This window comes from Acanthochromis polyacanthus, chromosome 1 (assembly GCF_021347895.1).
Source record: "Acanthochromis polyacanthus isolate Apoly-LR-REF ecotype Palm Island chromosome 1, KAUST_Apoly_ChrSc, whole genome shotgun sequence".
Taxonomy (NCBI): domain Eukaryota; kingdom Metazoa; phylum Chordata; class Actinopteri; family Pomacentridae; genus Acanthochromis; species Acanthochromis polyacanthus.
The window spans coordinates 62,635,352-62,652,309 of NC_067113.1; the positions used below are offsets into that span (position 1 = coordinate 62,635,352).

General features: G+C 41.5%; 1 protein-coding gene across 2 annotated transcripts in view; it reads left to right on the forward strand.

Annotated features, from left to right (window-relative positions):
- LOC110965282 (aryl hydrocarbon receptor nuclear translocator-like protein 2) overlaps nt 1–14,838 on the forward strand; it is a 45,068-nt gene extending 30,230 nt beyond the window's left edge. For both annotated transcript variants that reach the window (XM_051950804.1, XM_051950805.1), the window contains exons 13-17: nt 5,585–5,640; nt 5,732–5,843; nt 7,371–7,461; nt 9,759–9,855; nt 11,367–14,838. In XM_051950804.1, coding sequence (XP_051806764.1) covers nt 5,585–5,640; nt 5,732–5,843; nt 7,371–7,461; nt 9,759–9,855; nt 11,367–11,524 — 514 coding nt within the window. In that variant the 3' untranslated portion in view covers nt 11,525–14,838. The remainder of the gene's footprint in view (nt 1–5,584; nt 5,641–5,731; nt 5,844–7,370; nt 7,462–9,758; nt 9,856–11,366) is intronic.
- The last annotated feature ends 2,120 nt before the right edge of the window (nt 14,839–16,958 follow it).

Here is a 16,958-nt window from a genome sequence, read left to right on the forward strand (position 1 = left end):
GCTACAAGGTCAATAGGAGAACATGAGCCCACCCACCTTGGGCACAAAGGAGGCGTAGGGAGTCCTTGGGTGCACACTCAAAAGCCAGTGAATCTGGTGAACAGGGAACATCCAGCTGCATCACAGATGGTGAGAGGGGCAGTCAAGCCGCTCTCTTCTTCTCGGCCTGGCTTTAGACAGGTTGCGCGGGCTGTGCCAGCGGAGCTACAGCCAGGACCGTGGGCTTTTTGGGCCAGCCGGTCCGGCCAGGCGGGGAGCCCGGGGCCGGTTGGGGCTTTGGCTGTTTAGGAGATTTAAACTGCGAAGCCTGAGAAGCAGCCTGCGCGAAGCTTTTACGCTGCGCAGGTGGAGAGGGAGCTGGGGGCATACGAGGGAGGCAACGCCGGAGAGCTTCATCTTCCCTCTTTTTGGCCTCGCATCATCGGTGCATTAAGTCCAAAGCAGACCCAAAAATCCCCTCCGGGACAATAGGCATGTCCAGGATGTCCTCCTTTTCTCAGTCTGACAGATTGGCAAGGTTGAGCCACCGTGCTCGTTCCTGCAGCATCATAGACCCCAGCGCTTTCCCCGTGGCCCAGACCGCGCAGCGTTGGACGCAGAGACACAGGTCAGTGATGACCGGTATCTCCTCCCACGTAGCTGGGTCCTGAGATTGCGCAAAATCCTTGCATAACTCAGCCTGATAAGCCGTGAGCAGGGAGAGTATGGAGCCATAATGCTGACAGTAAGTTTTGGCATTGAAAAATGTTGAATTGAAAGCGAAAATACAAACATTGAACTTTCAATCTTACTGGCAGTGTTTTCACGTGAGGGGCGGGGGCTAGGGGGGCGGGGCTTATAGCGCGAGAATGCACTCCTTGGTTTTGAGGAAAGGGGACAGGAGCAGATTGCCCTATGCTGGCTAACGCCATTTTCGTTTGACCAAGCATGGATCAGAGTTCACCTCAGGGGCGGATTGAACGTTATGTCATTCGGTCGTTTGGCCGAAGGGCCGGTCCACTGGTATTTATTAAATAATTTTGATTATTGGGCACCCGACGCCCATATAGCTTATAGGGTTAAGCAGGCGACCCATGTATAGGGGCTAGAATCCAACGCAGTGGCTTGGGTTCGATTCCTGCCTGCGGCCCTTTGCTGCATGTCATCCCCCTACTTTTCTCCCCATCTCCTGTCCCTCTTCGATGGGACTATCACAATAAAAAGGCAAAAAGAATGTATTATTTTTATTTGTTAAAGTGCCAAAATATTCAAATGTGATTTATATTCTTCCATCTGCATATTATAGTTTTTTCTCGATGGTCTTAATGTGTGTTTCACAGGTAAAATGTTTGAAAAAGGATTTTTTTTTTTTTCATGGTCTGAATTGTAATCAACTCTATGAGCTGGGGGGAGGGGGGATTTGACTCGATTGCACAGGTGGGCTGGTCTGGTCCAAAAAGTCCTGGGCCGAATTTGACTCCCAATCCTGGCCCTGGGACTTCAAAAACACCAGTAAGTCTGTTTCTCTTTGTAGGTATTAGTATATAATACTATACTATAAGCCCCGCCCCCCCTAGCCCCCGCCCCTCACGTGAAAACACTGCCAGTAAGATTGAAAGTTCAGTGTTTGTACACACGTGGACAAAATTGTTGGTACCCCTCAGTTAAAGAAGGAAAAACCCACAATTCTCACTGAAATCACTTGAAACTCACAAAAGTAACAATAAATACAAATTTATTGAAAATTAAATAATCAAAAACAGCCATTACTTTTGAATTGTTGATTAACATAATTATTTAAAAAAAACAAACTAATGAAACAGGCCTGGACAAAAATGATGGTACCTCTATAAAAGATTGAAAACTATTTGACCAGAGTGACATGATTAACTCAGGTGTGTCATTTAATTGACATCACAGGTGTTTCCAAACTCATAATCAGTCAGTCTGCCTATTTAAAGGGAGACAAGTAGTCACCCTGCTGTTTGGTGAAAAGGTGTGTACCACACTGAACATGGACAACAGAAAGCGAAGGAGAGAATTGTCCCCGGACATCCAAAAAAAAATTATAGACAAACATCTTAAAGGTAAAGGCTATAAGACCATCTCTAAACAGCTTGAAGTTCCTGTGACAACAGTGGCTCATATTATTCAGAAGTTCAAGACCCACGGGACAGTAGCCAACCTCCCTGGACGTGGCCGCAAGAGGAAAATTGATGACAAATTGAAGAGACGGATCGTTGGAATTGTATCCAAAGAGCCCAGAGCAACCTCCAAAGAAATTAAAGGTGAACTCCAAGGCCAAGGTACATCAGTGTCAGATCGCACCATTCGTCGTTGTTTGAGCCAAAGTGGACTTCATGGGAGACGACCAAGGAGGACACCACTGCTGAAAAAAACTCATAAAAAAGCCAGACTGGAATTTGCAAAAATGCATGTTGACAAGCCACAAAGCTTCTGGGAGAATGTCCTTTGGACAGATGAGACCAAACTGGAGCTTTTTGGTAAGGCACATCAACTCTATGTTCATAGACTCAAAAACCAAGCATACGAAGAAAAGAACACTGTCCCTACGGTGAAACATGGAGGAGGCTCAGTAATGTTTTGGGGCTGCTTTGCTGCATCTGGCGCAGGGTGTCTTGAAAGTGTGCAAGGTACGATGAAATCTGAAGACTATCAAGGCATTCTGGAGAGAAATGTGCTGCCTAGTGTCAGAAAGCTTGGTCTCAGTCGCAGGTCATGGGTCTTCCAACAGGACAACGATCCAAAACACACAGCCAAAAACACCCAAGAATGGCTGAGAGAAAAGCGTTGGACTATTCTAAAGTGGCCTTCTATGAGCCCAGATCTGAATCCCATTGAACATATGTGGAAGGAGCTGAAACATGCCATTTGGAGAAGACACCCATCAAACCTGAGACAACTGGAGCTGTTTGCTCATGAGGAGTGGGCCAAAATAGCTGTTGACAGCTGCAGAACGCTCATTGACAAATACAGAAATCGTTTAATTGCAGTGATTGCCTCAAAAGGTTGTGCAACAAAATATTAAGTTATGGGTACCATCATTTTTGTCCAGCCCTATTTCATTAGTTTGTTTTTTTAAATAATTATGTTACTCAACAATTCAAAAGTGATGGCTGATTTTGATTTTTTAATTTTCAATAAATTTTTATTTATTGTTACTTTTGTGAGTTTCAAGTGATTTCAGTGAGAATTGTGGGTTTTTCCTTCTTTAACTGAGGGGTACCAACAATTTTGTCCACGTGTGTATTTTTTGCTTTGAATTCAACATTTTTCAATGCCAAAACTTACTGTCAGCATTATGGCTCCATAGGAGAGGACATTGAGCGCTCTGGCCCAAAGTGCCGTTGCCTTGTAAGCCTTCTCAGTCAGGGCTGACTGAAAATGGTCATTTTTTGACGGCAAGGTGGGGCTCCTGGAGGGCAATGTTTACAGCCGGGGGTGAAGATGCGCTGCAACGAGTGGCTCCATAGGAGGCATGCGGAGCAGACCCAGGCTCTCCATCGCCTCTCAGTCGAGGGAAGAGGCCCCGGGAATCGGGCTCCTGCTGCTGTAAGGGCGGTCTCTCCATGAGTAGGCCACCTCATCCAGCAGCTCCGGGAAGACGGGGACATGCTGTTTCGCTGCGTTCTTGGCCATGGGCAATTTCTTTCCCTCGTAGTGGGACCTGGAGGTCTCAGCTACGATTGCAGGCCAGGGGATGGCCAGCCGGGCCACCGCGCGTTTGCACACATCGAACATGTCCGAGCTGGGGAGGGGAGAAGCTGGTGTGCTGCCCTCATTACCATCCCGAGAAGCGACAGAGGCTGCGGGCTGCGCAGCCCGAGCCGGAGTCATGAAGATGTCGTCCTCATCCTCTCAAATGACGCATTCTGAGGCGCCATCTTCATCGTCCCTATAGTCCAGTAACAGGACGTCTTCCTCCTGCGAGGGCTCGGTCGAGCTGGGAGCTCCAGCTGATGCTAGCCTCCAGTGCCGCCGCAGCAACAGGCCACTCATCCTCTCCGCCTTTGACGGGGATGCCGTCGGGAGGGAGACAGGTGTCCTGTCCAGACAAGCTAGCCTGGCGGGCTAGCTGTCTGCGGAGACTCTTAATCGTGAACACAGCACAGTGCTGACACGAGCCGGGGACGTCGATAGCCAGCCGGGCGTGTTCTAGCCCGAGGCAGGCCAAGCAGACCTGGTGTGGATCCCTGCTTGATATCTTATTTCAGCAGCGACAGGGATGGGCCCCACCAGAGTCTCCTTGTCCTCTGGTGTGAGGAGCTCCAGCCTCCATTCCTCGCAAGCTGGTGTGCAGGCAGGGAGTAGAGGCAGTTAGCTGGTGTGCTCTCCGTGGAGAGTCGAGAGATTAGCTGGTGTGCTAACGCTTGAAAACTCGAAAAGCCTTGGAGGGGCGTCGAGGATAGTGCTGCCCAAGCCGTGGGAGGCTAGGAAGCACAGGAAATCGATCTGGTGTGACTGGTAAGAGCAGAGAATCCAAAGCTAGGTAGCACCCGGTGACGGAAGCTAAATAAGATCCATCTGCGGACAGCTAAGCTAACTAGCCCTGTATGTGAGATATGCTCCGAGTGAGAAGAGGTGTTTGAAAGACGTGGTGCCGTCCGCATGAGCTATTTAAGGTAGGTGGGACTACCTGTGGCGGACGGACACGTTTCACCAGCCAATCAGGATTGGCATAATGAGATTAATGCTTCTGAGGTCTGCAGCAGGGGCGTGCATCCCATAGTGAGACCTCCAGTGGAATATTATGAAAGAGAACTAATGAAAATAAAGACTACTCTCTATTAAATAATGATATTTATATCTATTTTAAGTAACAATAAAACAGACTTTGTAAATGTATAATCACACATTGGAAAGAACATATTGCTGTTTCAAAATATATTTTTCCATCTATCAACTTTATATTACATTTTTTACACAGAAAAATAGTTGTAACAAGTGAACTTTGTGTCAGAATGTGCACTATCGGTCAAAAGCTTTAGAACGCCCCAATTTTCAATTTTTTTAAATATTGAAATTCAAATAGTTCAAGTCCAATGAATATCTTGAAATGCTACAAAGGTAAGTGGTGAACTACCAGACGTTAAAAGAAAAGGTAAGACTACCCAAACTGAAAAATTATATACATTTCAGAACAAAACAAAGGGAACAGTTAACAACTTAAAGCTGTTCTGCAGCAGTGGAGGTTGATCAAGCCTTGAAAGTTGGTGCTATCAAATCCTAAAGATGTCCCAACTTTTCTGGATTACTTCCAACTACTTCTGGCTGCATAATAGTGTTGGAACACACTGTGGCTCCAGAGCATTATTTGAACAGTATTGTACTGCAGAAAGTAGTGTGTTGCTATAAAAATGGTGAGGAAAAGGCAATTAACAGAAGAGAGACAGACCATCATAACACTTAAAAATGTAGGTCTTTCCTACGGAGAAATTGTGTTGAACTGTTAAAAAATTAAAGTGATAATCCATTTAAAAAAACCAGTGTATATAAAATCTTTATTTTTGTTTGTTTTACACCCAGCTTTAAAATGCAGTGTAAATTTGATTAAAGCAGCTCACATACTCCTTTGTACCAACAGGGGGCCTGGTCACACAAAAGATGACGAGGGAGCGAGCAGCTCTAAAACACTTCAGGGTAAGGAATGCATGTTGTAATGTGTATTATGTTGACTGCTTATGGCTTATGTGTTGGGTTTTTTGTGATCTTTGTCATCTTTCTTCAACAGAAGACACAAAGCAAATACCTGTTATTCCCGGCCTCTCCAGTGGTGTGGGCACTATGATCTACGCAGGCAGCATAGGGACCCAAATAGCAAATGAGCTCATTGACACCTACAGGTATGCTCTGTCAGTTCATGCATAAAACAGAAAAACTACATTACAGATATTTGCTTTTCTTTAAAGGAGGGGAAAACTGTTTGATAAATACTATGGCTAAATTGGTTAACATGAAGATGCATCATATGAGGATTCAGATTTAGATATATTGCAGGTATACTGACATCTATAAACATAGCACCTTTAACTTCAGCTAGGTCATACAAAGTGTTTAACAGTGTTTTTCATTTATACTCACACACCAGTGGTGGCTGAGCTGTCATGCAAAGTTCTAGTACAGTAAGGTCCCAACTTGGGGGTAGTTTACAAGCACACTTAGGCGTGTGGGGAAATCAACCTGCCATGTTTTCAGTTGGTGAACAACCCACTCTACCACCTGAACCACAGTCACACCACAAAATAAACGTAACCCTCCTGTTGTCTTCATTTATGGGCACAAAAAAAAATTGTTTCCTTATATGAAAAAAAATCCAAAAATTCAGCAACAAAATTCTACAAATTCTTGCAAAACCTTCATTAAGAAAATTCCATTAATTCCTTAAGCGTTTTATATACATAAAAAATCCCCCAAATTTGGCAAGAAAATTCTTGTAAATATTTTCAGAAAATGAGTAAAAATCTTCCAAAAAATCCAGAAAATATCTAAAATGATTGCATATGTCAGTAAAACTATTTTCTTTAATAACATTCAGAAATTTGATTGGTTGATTTGTTTGACTGTTATTAAAGAAACTTTGTTTTACATTTCTTTTTTCAACCAAAAAATGTTCAAAAATGTTAAATGTGAACATCAGAAGTTTCACTGTCAATGTATATATATATTTTTTCCACATTTTCAACCTTTTAAAATGGGTCAATTTGACCCACAGGACAAGGGTTAAAGAGCCCACATTCTGCACATTAACAGATTTTTTGTTTGTTTGTTTTACTGGTCTACTTGGATGTGTTTACATGCCTTAATGTTCAAAAACACACTGGTTTTCTCCTCTCACCCTCAGTCTGAAATGCTTCGTTTTAGCTCCCGTCTCTTTATGGTCCCCTTTCAGAAAAGCTCTAATTGGTCAGCTGGTCCAACAAAAGCAAATCAGCATTGGTTGTCTGACTTTACCCTAGATCTGTGCATCAGTATCTGGACATAGGTCTAGAAGATTCAGCTTGAGGGATCAATTAATGTGAATTTATTGTTTGAGGGTGTGGCTAAGCAGCCACTCGGCAGGCGTCATGCTGAGGTGTTACATGTTGACATAAATAAGTAACAAAACTAAAGCCTGGACTTGAGGCGGAGCAGTTTCAAGTAGGTCAGGATAAATATTTTCTGAGAGATTAACTTTTGGCTTCCAAAAAAGCTATTAGGAATATGGGAAACCCCAGAATACATCATTTTGCCTCTTTAGTGTGGGAGTAAATGCTATAAAAACAAGATCTAAATAACTTCTAGACTGTAGGTGTTTCAAGAAACCAAAGGAATATATATAATAAAGTTAAGTTTTTCAGATATCACTGTGTTGTCGTTCTGTTTTTGAACAGAGTGAACTCGTCTCCATCAAGTGGAGCTTCCAGTCCGTTTGGTCCGGTGCTGGAGAAATGTCCAATAGTTTCCCCACAAACCAGCAGGAGTGTGAGTAACCTCATTTAAGCACATTTACTGGAGGCAAATGCCGTTCCTTTCATTAGTAATTGCCATCAGGCTCCAGCTGCAATCAGTGTGCTTGTTGACCTGCTGATTTGTAGGATAAACTGACACAGAAATTACACTCAAATGTTTAAATTTTGTTACTTTTTTTTTTTATTCTTGGTGCACTGACTCATGGCCAGATTTAATTTGATTCATGGATAATGGCAATGTATTTTCATAGCCTGGCAGCTTTCTCCATGTAATGAGTAGCCAAACATGCAAATCTTTGGCCATGCGTTGTATTTACACACGTGGACAAAATTGTTGGTACCCCTCAGTTAAAGAAGGAAAAACCCACAATTCTCACTGAAATCACTTGAAACTCACAAAAGTAACAATAAATACAAATTTATTGAAAATTAAATAATCAAAATCAGCCATCACTTTTGAATTGTTGATTAACATAATTATTTAAAAAACAAACTAATGAAATAGGGCTGGACAAAAATGATGGTACCCATAACTTAATATTTTGTTGCACAACCTTTTGAGGCAATCACTGCAATTAAACGATTTCTGTATTTGTCAATGAGCGTTCTGCAGCTGTCAACAGGTATTTTGGCCCACTCCTCATGAGCAAACAGCTCCAGTTGTCTCAGGTTTGATGGGTGTCTTCTCCAAATGGCATGTTTCAGCTCCTTCCACATATGTTCAATGGGATTCAGATCTGGGCTCATAGAAGGCCACTTTAGAATAGTCCAACGCTTTTCTCTCAGCCATTCTTGGGTGTTTTTGGCTGTGTGTTTTGGATGGTTGTCCTGTTGGAAGACCCATGACCTGCGACTGAGACCAAGCTTTCTGACACTAGGCAGCACATTTCTCTCCAGAATGCCTTGATAGTCTTCAGATTTCATCGTACCTTGCACACTTTCAAGACACCCTGTGCCAGATGCAGCAAAGCAGCCCCAAAACATTACTGAGCCTCCTCCATGTTTCACCGTAGGGACAGTGTTCTTTTCTTCGTATGCTTGGTTTTTGAGTCTATGAACATAGAGTTGATGTGCCTTACCAAAAAGCTCCAGTTTGGTCTCATCTGTCCAAAGGACATTCTCTCAGAAGCTTTGTGGCTTGTCAACATGCATTTTTGCAAATTCCAGTCTGGCTTTTTTATGAGTTTTTTTCAGCAGTGGTGTCCTCCTTGGTCGTCTCCCATGAAGTCCACTTTGGCTCAAACAACGACGAATGGTGCGATCTGACACTGATGTACCTTGGCCTTGGAGTTCACCTTTAATTTCTTTGGAGGTTGCTCTGGGCTCTTTGGATACAATTCCAACGATCCGTCTCTTCAATTTGTCATCAATTTTCCTCTTGCGGCCACGTCCATGGAGGTTGGCTACTGTCCCGTGGGTCTTGAACTTCTGAATAATATGAGCCACTGTTGTCACAGGAACTTCAAGCTGTTTAGAGATGGTCTTATAGCCTTTACCTTTAAGATGTTTGTCTATAATTTTTTTTCGGATGTCCTGGGACAATTCTCTCCTTCGCTTTCTGTTGTCCATGTTCAGTGTGGTACACACCTTTTCACCAAACAGCAGGGTGACTACTTGTCTCCCTTTAAATAGGCAGACTGACTGATTATGAGTTTGGAAACACCTGTGATGTCAATTAAATGACACACCTGAGTTAATCATGTCACTCTGGTCAAATAGTTTTCAATCTTTTATAGAGGTACCATCATTTTTGTCCAGGCCTGTTTCATTAGTTTGTTTTTTTAAATAATTATGTTAATCAACAATTCAAAAGTAATGGCTGTTTTTGATTATTTAATTTTCAATAAATTTTTATTTATTGTTACTTTTGTGAGTTTCAAGTGATTTCAGTGAGAATTGTGGGTTTTTCCTTCTTTAACTGAGGGGTACCAACAATTTTGTCCACGTGTGTATATGCAAAATTAAGGTATTCTTTCATATGTTGTACATTTTCAAGCAAATTATTGGTGACATATGGATGTTCTGGAAAGCAATCTGAATTAACTGAGTTCATAACCTCATGTTATACTACATTTAAGTGCTGGTACTTCTAATATAATTGTTTCTCAGAGGTAATGTGCTCATAGTACACTGAAGTTTTGAGTTGTATTTCCACCACACCATTCTCACATCTCGGTCTATTCAGATGTAAGAGACAAAGTGTCCGAGAGAGACAGCAGCTTGTTTTCCTGAGTTTAATTACACACTTCAGTGAAGAAAGGTGACACGTGGGGCTCTGTGCAGTATTTAATGCATAATGGCTTGTTGCAGGGGTCCAGCAGAGAGGAGACAGCAGGCACTTCATCAGAGTCCCAGTCTGAGTTGAGGACAGCAGCGGGCGCTAGCAGCGCAACTTCTGAAAGTACAGGTACTGGGTAGTTATCAGTCCAGTGTTTTGACCAGTTTTCCTCTACGTCTCTGCAAAAACAGAACAGTCATTGGGCTGCACTCCAAAAATTCTTGCAATATTTCATACTCGTAATGAACTCAACTATTCCCATTGCTGAACCCACCTATGATTTCACAGCTGCAGCCCCTTCAATATTCACTTAATCTAATTAGACAATATGAAAGATCAGGGTAGTAAAACACATTTGTACAAAGTGTAAACCATAACACTGACATAATATTTATATTTTGCATATCTAAATTTTATATAAAATGTGAGAGTACTTGTCAGTTTTTGTTAATGCCACAGCAACTCTCAAATGTGGCATCTTCTCTGGTGCAAATATTCAAGTAAACGGATGCTATTGTAGTGTACGGGCCCTAAAGTGCCTGAACTAAACCTATGCTAAGCCCTCTTATGTCACTCATGTCCTGTTAATAATAGTGTCATTCTGCATATAAAACTGCAAAATACTGACTGTTTCAAATGGGCATAAAAGGGGGCCTTCTGATTTATAAAGCAGTAAATTATGAGTATAATTCCAGAAAAATCAGAAATACCGAGCTGAAGACTTACAGTATATGCAGTAGAATCCAAACAATGGATGACCTAATGAGTGTATTTTAAAAGAAATGCTGCCATCGCAGATTTTTATTTCAGATTTGGCCAAAAATGTGAGTACATCTATGCTTCCAGCGTCCTATATGCTTTAAACCTATTCAAGTGGAGGCATATTATAAAAACAGAAAACCCATCTGACAGATTCCCCCAACAACCCATGTCATATTAACCATGATATCATTAATGAAATGAACTTTGCAGAGTAACACAAAAAAGGCAGTATTGGTTTTTCGTAATGCTTGTTGAAGAAGCTAACAATTCTATTAATTCATTACATAAATGGCAAGCTCTTGAATGCAAGAGCCCATGCAACCTGGGTCATGCTAGTTAAAGTTGCAGGTGATGCTAACATTGTAGAAAAGACAGCTAGTGTTAGGTCAGGACTAGCATCATTACCTTTTCAATACCTTTTCAATGAACTGTAAAAGTCATACTGCATTCAAACATTGTAAGCAATAAACAAAAAATAGTGAAACTACATTTTGCTTAATAGAAGGTAAAAGTTCTGTAACTTTAGAAGCAAACATAACTCTACACAACAAGCTAACAGCAGCTGGCTAACATTTCTTAGCATGGTAGAATTAAATTCATTTCACTTTTAGTATATTTTTCATGTAAGTTACTTTTAAATTGTATGGTCATCTTACAAAATAGTTAAAGTATAAGCAGACCTTTTATTTATATTTCAGTGGCAGAAAAGGAAATGAAGCAGCTCACATCTGGGGACCATACAGAGAGCTGAGGTTATCAGATGTGTTAGCGGATGTATTGATGCAAAAATTCATCACAAAATCACTGGTCATCATACAGCGATATGACAGTTTCAAAGCAGGGATTTTTATTCCTGAAATCTGTTTTTTGATTTACAGATGAGCCGTCCCAGCTAGACTTGGACAACATGGTGGTTCCAGGCCTGAGCAGCTTCAGCAGCGATGAAGCAGCCTTAGCGGTCATCATGAGCTTGCTGGAGACGGACGCCAACATGGGTCAATCGGGGGACTTTGAGGACTTACACTGGCCTTTCTAGAGGGCGCTCAGACTTTCAGCTCCTCTCACACGCTTTTGTGCCGTTTCTTGCCCTTTGCCAAGAACTTGGCCTTTCAGTTAATATTGATGTGGCTGATGACTGACCTGGCTTTGCACAACTGAACCCACTGGACTTGTACCAAAGGCAGCAACATGTCATACTTGAGGATAGAAGTTTAGGTTTATAGGAAATATTGTGACTGTGATTACTTTGTTGGTCCCTTTGGTCGTGCTTGAAGGAAAGGGAGGTTCAAATGCCCCTGGAGCTTGTGGTGATTCAGAGTCTTCCTCAGCATCCCCAAGGGGGCTTAGACCAAGACTTTCCACAGCAGAGCGATGTATTTGCTCTGCTGCCCTCAGTGACCAATGTCTGGAGGAGAATTGGACTCCTGCCATGTGCAGTGCTGCTAGAGAAATTCCTCAAACCTTTGACATTTGCGTAACCTTCGGTACACTGTGATGACAGACATGTTTTTCAGAAGATGGTCTGATTGTTCTATTTTTATTTTATTTTACGGTTTTATAAAGATCCCTACCAGACACCGTTTCGGTAAAATACTCTAATTTGGTAATGTTTTGTCAAAATTTGTGTCCAGTAAGGGCTGAGGAAAGCTAAACAAGAATGCTACCCTTTATCCCCTTCATTGAGAATTGCAGATACATATGCAAATATGGTGGTGCCTCCAGCTTAGCACCACTAGTGGTCCATGTTACATTCCATAATGGACTTTTTAAACACAAACCACTTGGGGTGGGGGAAAAACTGAGTCACATAGGAATGGAGATTTTTTTACTGTTAATTCTTATTCTTACCTGAAAATCTGAATTGGCTTGCAAATGTCAAAAATGCATTAAAATTACATTATTATAACAAAGGACTAACATAAATGAAAAGAGGCTAAACCCAAACTGGAGGGCACAGTGCAAACAGACTAGAAGTATTTGGGGCACAATTTGGATTTAAAGCTGGGGTAGGCATAAACTTAAACAAAACACACCAGATTTGCAGGCACATATACATGTGCTTCATACACAGGGAGCACACAAACATGACATTAAACTAACCATAGTCAGAGTTGTGAGCCTTTGGTTACACAACCCAGCCAACCACTACAACATATTTAGATATTATAGTAAAGAATGCAGTATTCAATGGATGCAACTCCAGTTCTATGAGTACATTTTGCTGATACTGATGTTTTATTGCATTTAATGTCTCTATTAGACTCTCTTATGAAGAAGTCCCTCTTCTTTTTTTGGGTTGCCTGCACTTTCAATGCTGGCAAAACAACTTTTCCTGCAGGATTTTGCAGAACAGCAAACAGGAAGTCCCTCTTTCTGGGATAAATTTTCTAGAGCCTGAAAACGAAGCCAGGAGGAGGTGCAGAAGTCTGAAAGGTTATTAGGAAAAATAACTACCTACCCTGGCTTTAATCACGTAATAATTAGCTTTGCAAGTTGAGCTATTTTGTGAGTGGCCCTTAGCCCATCACAGACTGTCAACCTCTAACACACCGACACAGTCTGCACTTCTTCTTGGCTTTACACTTTGACTAAATGGCCTGTTTGATTTTAAAAATCCTGCCCCTGTAAAGAACCACAGTGGCTCTCCCAGGTGCTAGCATTGCAGCTAAGTGGCTCTTCTCCGTTTCTTGGGACACACTTAAAGCTGACAATGCACAATTACTCAAGAACTGATCTGTGACACCAAGAATGACCAAAAGGTTTGCCAAAGAGTCCTGCCCCTATAAGTCATATGTACTGTATTATTTAGAAGTAAGACTGATTCTAATCACCTATGATCAGAGATTATTTGAGAAGCTAATCTGACTCGTCTTCTGATGAGCTGGACAAGGTCTTTTCATGCACTTTGGTGCTGACTCGTCATTTGATTAGACCACATAAGTAAAGCTGAGTCTATCAATATGATCTGGGTGATTGCACAATTAGAAGAGATTATTAAAGAATTCTGAAAGCATTTAAATTTTTATCTGGCACCACCACAATACGTTTTCCAATTTTACTAGTAAAACGAGAGGAACCCTTTACGTCAGGACAGTTTTTAATGAAATAAATACTTGAATATGTACTCCTGTTTACAGTAATGGTCCGTGGATAAATGGTAGGTGTGTCGTTGGGTTTGTTACACAACGAATTGTGTTGGACCATCAAGTTTCTTATTACATAGAAGGAAGCTGACACTAAATAAACAGGTTAACCACTCAAAGCAACCTTCAATGAAAAGTTTTGGGCATACATCGGATATTTCAAGTTTTTAGTCGGAGAAATCACAATTCCATAGGTTCCAGTGTCGCATTATGATCATATATTTATACTGAAATGTAGGGGGAAAAAAGAACTCCATTAGAGTAACGTGATGACAGCACTTATAAAGAAATGAAATGAGAGGGGTTTCATGGATTATATAAACGATCATTTTTAAAGGATCCATTTTATTGCTGAATGTGCACTAAAGGGTTGAGCGTGTGTTTGCCAATACTGTGTTCACATATCAGATACTTGCTGAACAGTTCCAGACTGGATGCTGAACTCCTGGGATAAAATGGAAGGTCCACCATTAAGGGGAGAATGTTTTCCAGTGTTAACAAGGGACAGATCAGCATTGTATTGCTGTTGTATTGTCTTAAATCGCCTTCCTTGTCACCCTAAAATAGTGTTTGAACAGCCTATAGCTGCACACGTTAGCTATGTTATTTGTGTTACCAGGGAGACAATTATGTTGTAATCTCTGTCTCTGAATGTCCAATTACCGAAACAGCCTAAAGAAAACTCCACCTCGAAGTATCTCAGACATATTTTAAAAACATCTCTTCTGGATTTTATCAGTGGAAAGGCGGTTCAGAGAGATCCTCCTTTAAAAGTCAGAATGCAATGCAGCCATATGACAGGTTGAAGTGTGCAGTAGACTGATTTTTACTGTGTCAGAGGATGTGAAGGTGGGTTTTAGTTTACTGAGTGGCTATCTTCAATACAGCGCATGTAGACTCTGGTTGTATCACTGGTTCCTCAAATCTTGAAAGTATAATGTGATTGCATTGCCTTGAACCCGTGTTGTTTCTGACAAAGTCCCATTTTAAGTTAAGTTATGCACTCTTTTTGGCTTTAAAAGCAAAGCTGACATTATTTGCTGTTGCCATCTGTCCATTTGAAATGGACACTAATGCATATTTAACATGACCTGCTATCAAAAGGCAAAATGTCTGATATTTGTATGTGATAACTGTTGATGTATCTGCTGTAATAAGGAATGGCGGCTGAAATCTTTGACAGTAAAATAGTTTTTTTTTTTTCAGACATCAGCTAAAGTTCTTTTTTTCATTTTGTAAGTCTTGTGTTGTCTCAGTTGTTGACTTCTCTTTTTGATGCTTAAAGACGTTTCATCTTCATCCAAGAGGCTTCTTCAGTTCTGAGTAATGGAGAGTCCTACATATATACCAACCCACCTCACATGGTTCCTGACCTATTATCGACCCAAGACTCACGCGCCTCAACGTATGAATGACTGTAAAACTGCAAGGTGAGGGATGGCTCATAGCAAAAGTGTCTAGGTAGAGACCTGAAGACTACATTGTATTTACCAGATAGTTGGTGCTGTAGCTCCCTTTTCTTTTTAGAGATCCTCTTTCACATATTTGGCTCTGTCAAACCTCAAGATGTTTTGAGACCCTAAACAAAGAAAATCCAACAGTATAAGGTCGTTAAAATTTTACTTAAATCTACCTTCAATCTAAGCGAAGTCTTGGAAAGGAAGGAATTTGAAAACACAATATTTAATAAAATGATTTATTTAAGGGAGAGAAAGATATACATGCATGCATTATGCATGAGAGAAAGCAGTGCATCAACCTATTTAAAGAACAAATTTTCTTTTTATGATGTCCTAGATAACATTCTGAGCACTAGTCTACAAACCCAGGGTAATTAAGGCATTAAAATGTCTTAAATTCATTAGAAATTCCTTAAATACAGTAGTCAGTGGTCTTAAATTGTCGGGTCTGTTTTTTATTTTTTTACTCAGGGGGACTTTGAGTGACGTAAAAGTTGCGCCGAAAGTTTAATTTTAGTCGCGCGCAGACTCCTTCTTTCCTTTCTTCCTCGCGTCACCGGTCAGTCAGGATGGGTAAGTGCAAGTTTAAGCAGTGTTGGCTGGAGGACAGACGGTTTCAAAGCTGGTTGAAACCTGTTGCCAATCTCGAGGAGGCCAGGTCAGGGCTTAAAGTTTTCCGGCGCCGCGCCGGAAGTGTACCATTTAAAAAATTTCATTCATCTCCGTCCCAAAGGCTCCAAGCGTGTGCGTCATTGTGCATTCAGTTGCTCTGCTTTAATCAACTCAATCAAACTCCAAATCCTACATTAAAAAATATACACCTTCTGTCCAGGCATGCGACTTTCTGATAGAACTTTTATCCAATTACAGTTTTCTAACTGCGAGTGCGCATCGACTGCTGGGCGCACGATATGCTGCGCCCTCTTGGTTCGGCATCGTCAGTGCTGCTGAGCCACTGATAAGAAATAACAGTATCCCACAAACAAAAATCCAAATTTGCAATATTTGTTGGTGTTTTTTGTAATTATATTTAAAGGGAATTAATGGAAACACAGTGATATATATTGCAAATTATTTTATTTCTGCTTGGACTGTATACCCATTCCACGTGTCCCAGCTCTGTGGCTGCCTGGTCTCTCCAGAGCGCACGGAGCTCTAATCCAGAGTGATGCAGTGAAGAATTGAGCAGCTGATCACTGATCAGTAGCGTTGGAGCTTGTGTTTGGCCCAAAGACGCAGATACTAAAGTTTGCTCAGACTTTGTGTGACAGAGGAGAGAGGATGGCTGAATCCCAAACCGCCCCCTACACACTCCCCCTCCACTACCGAGTGTCACTCCAAAAGAAGTCACACTCGCAGCTGTGGAGGGCACCTATTATTGAAGGGGGAGGGTATAAATACGATCGTCAGGAATGGGATGCCCTGTCGCCTCACCGGAAAACGGAAGACGTCATTGCCATGGTAACACAAAGACGCCTACTGTGCATGGCTGTAGCGCTGTGGCACAGGTTGCAACTAACAAGGATCGCTGCTGCTTCCAGAAGACGAAAGCATCCCACTTTTTTTCACTCACATGTTTTCCAATCCTATTATCTGGCATTTCAAATCCAACAAATGAATGAATGAATAAATGAATTCTGTCAGTTGTGTTCAAATTTTAAGGTGTCAGGGGGTGCACAATTAAATCAAACGTCAGCAGAGAAGAAGATTTGTTTCTTTTGTTTTATCTTTTTACACCACTCTTTGTGATGTTCTGTCAGTGTGAAAAAGGCGTGGGAGAAATAAACGCATGTGGAACTTACATCGATATGTTTGTTTCCTCCTCCATTTCGACGTTGCACTTCCTGAAAAAGTTGTCCGGAGTGAG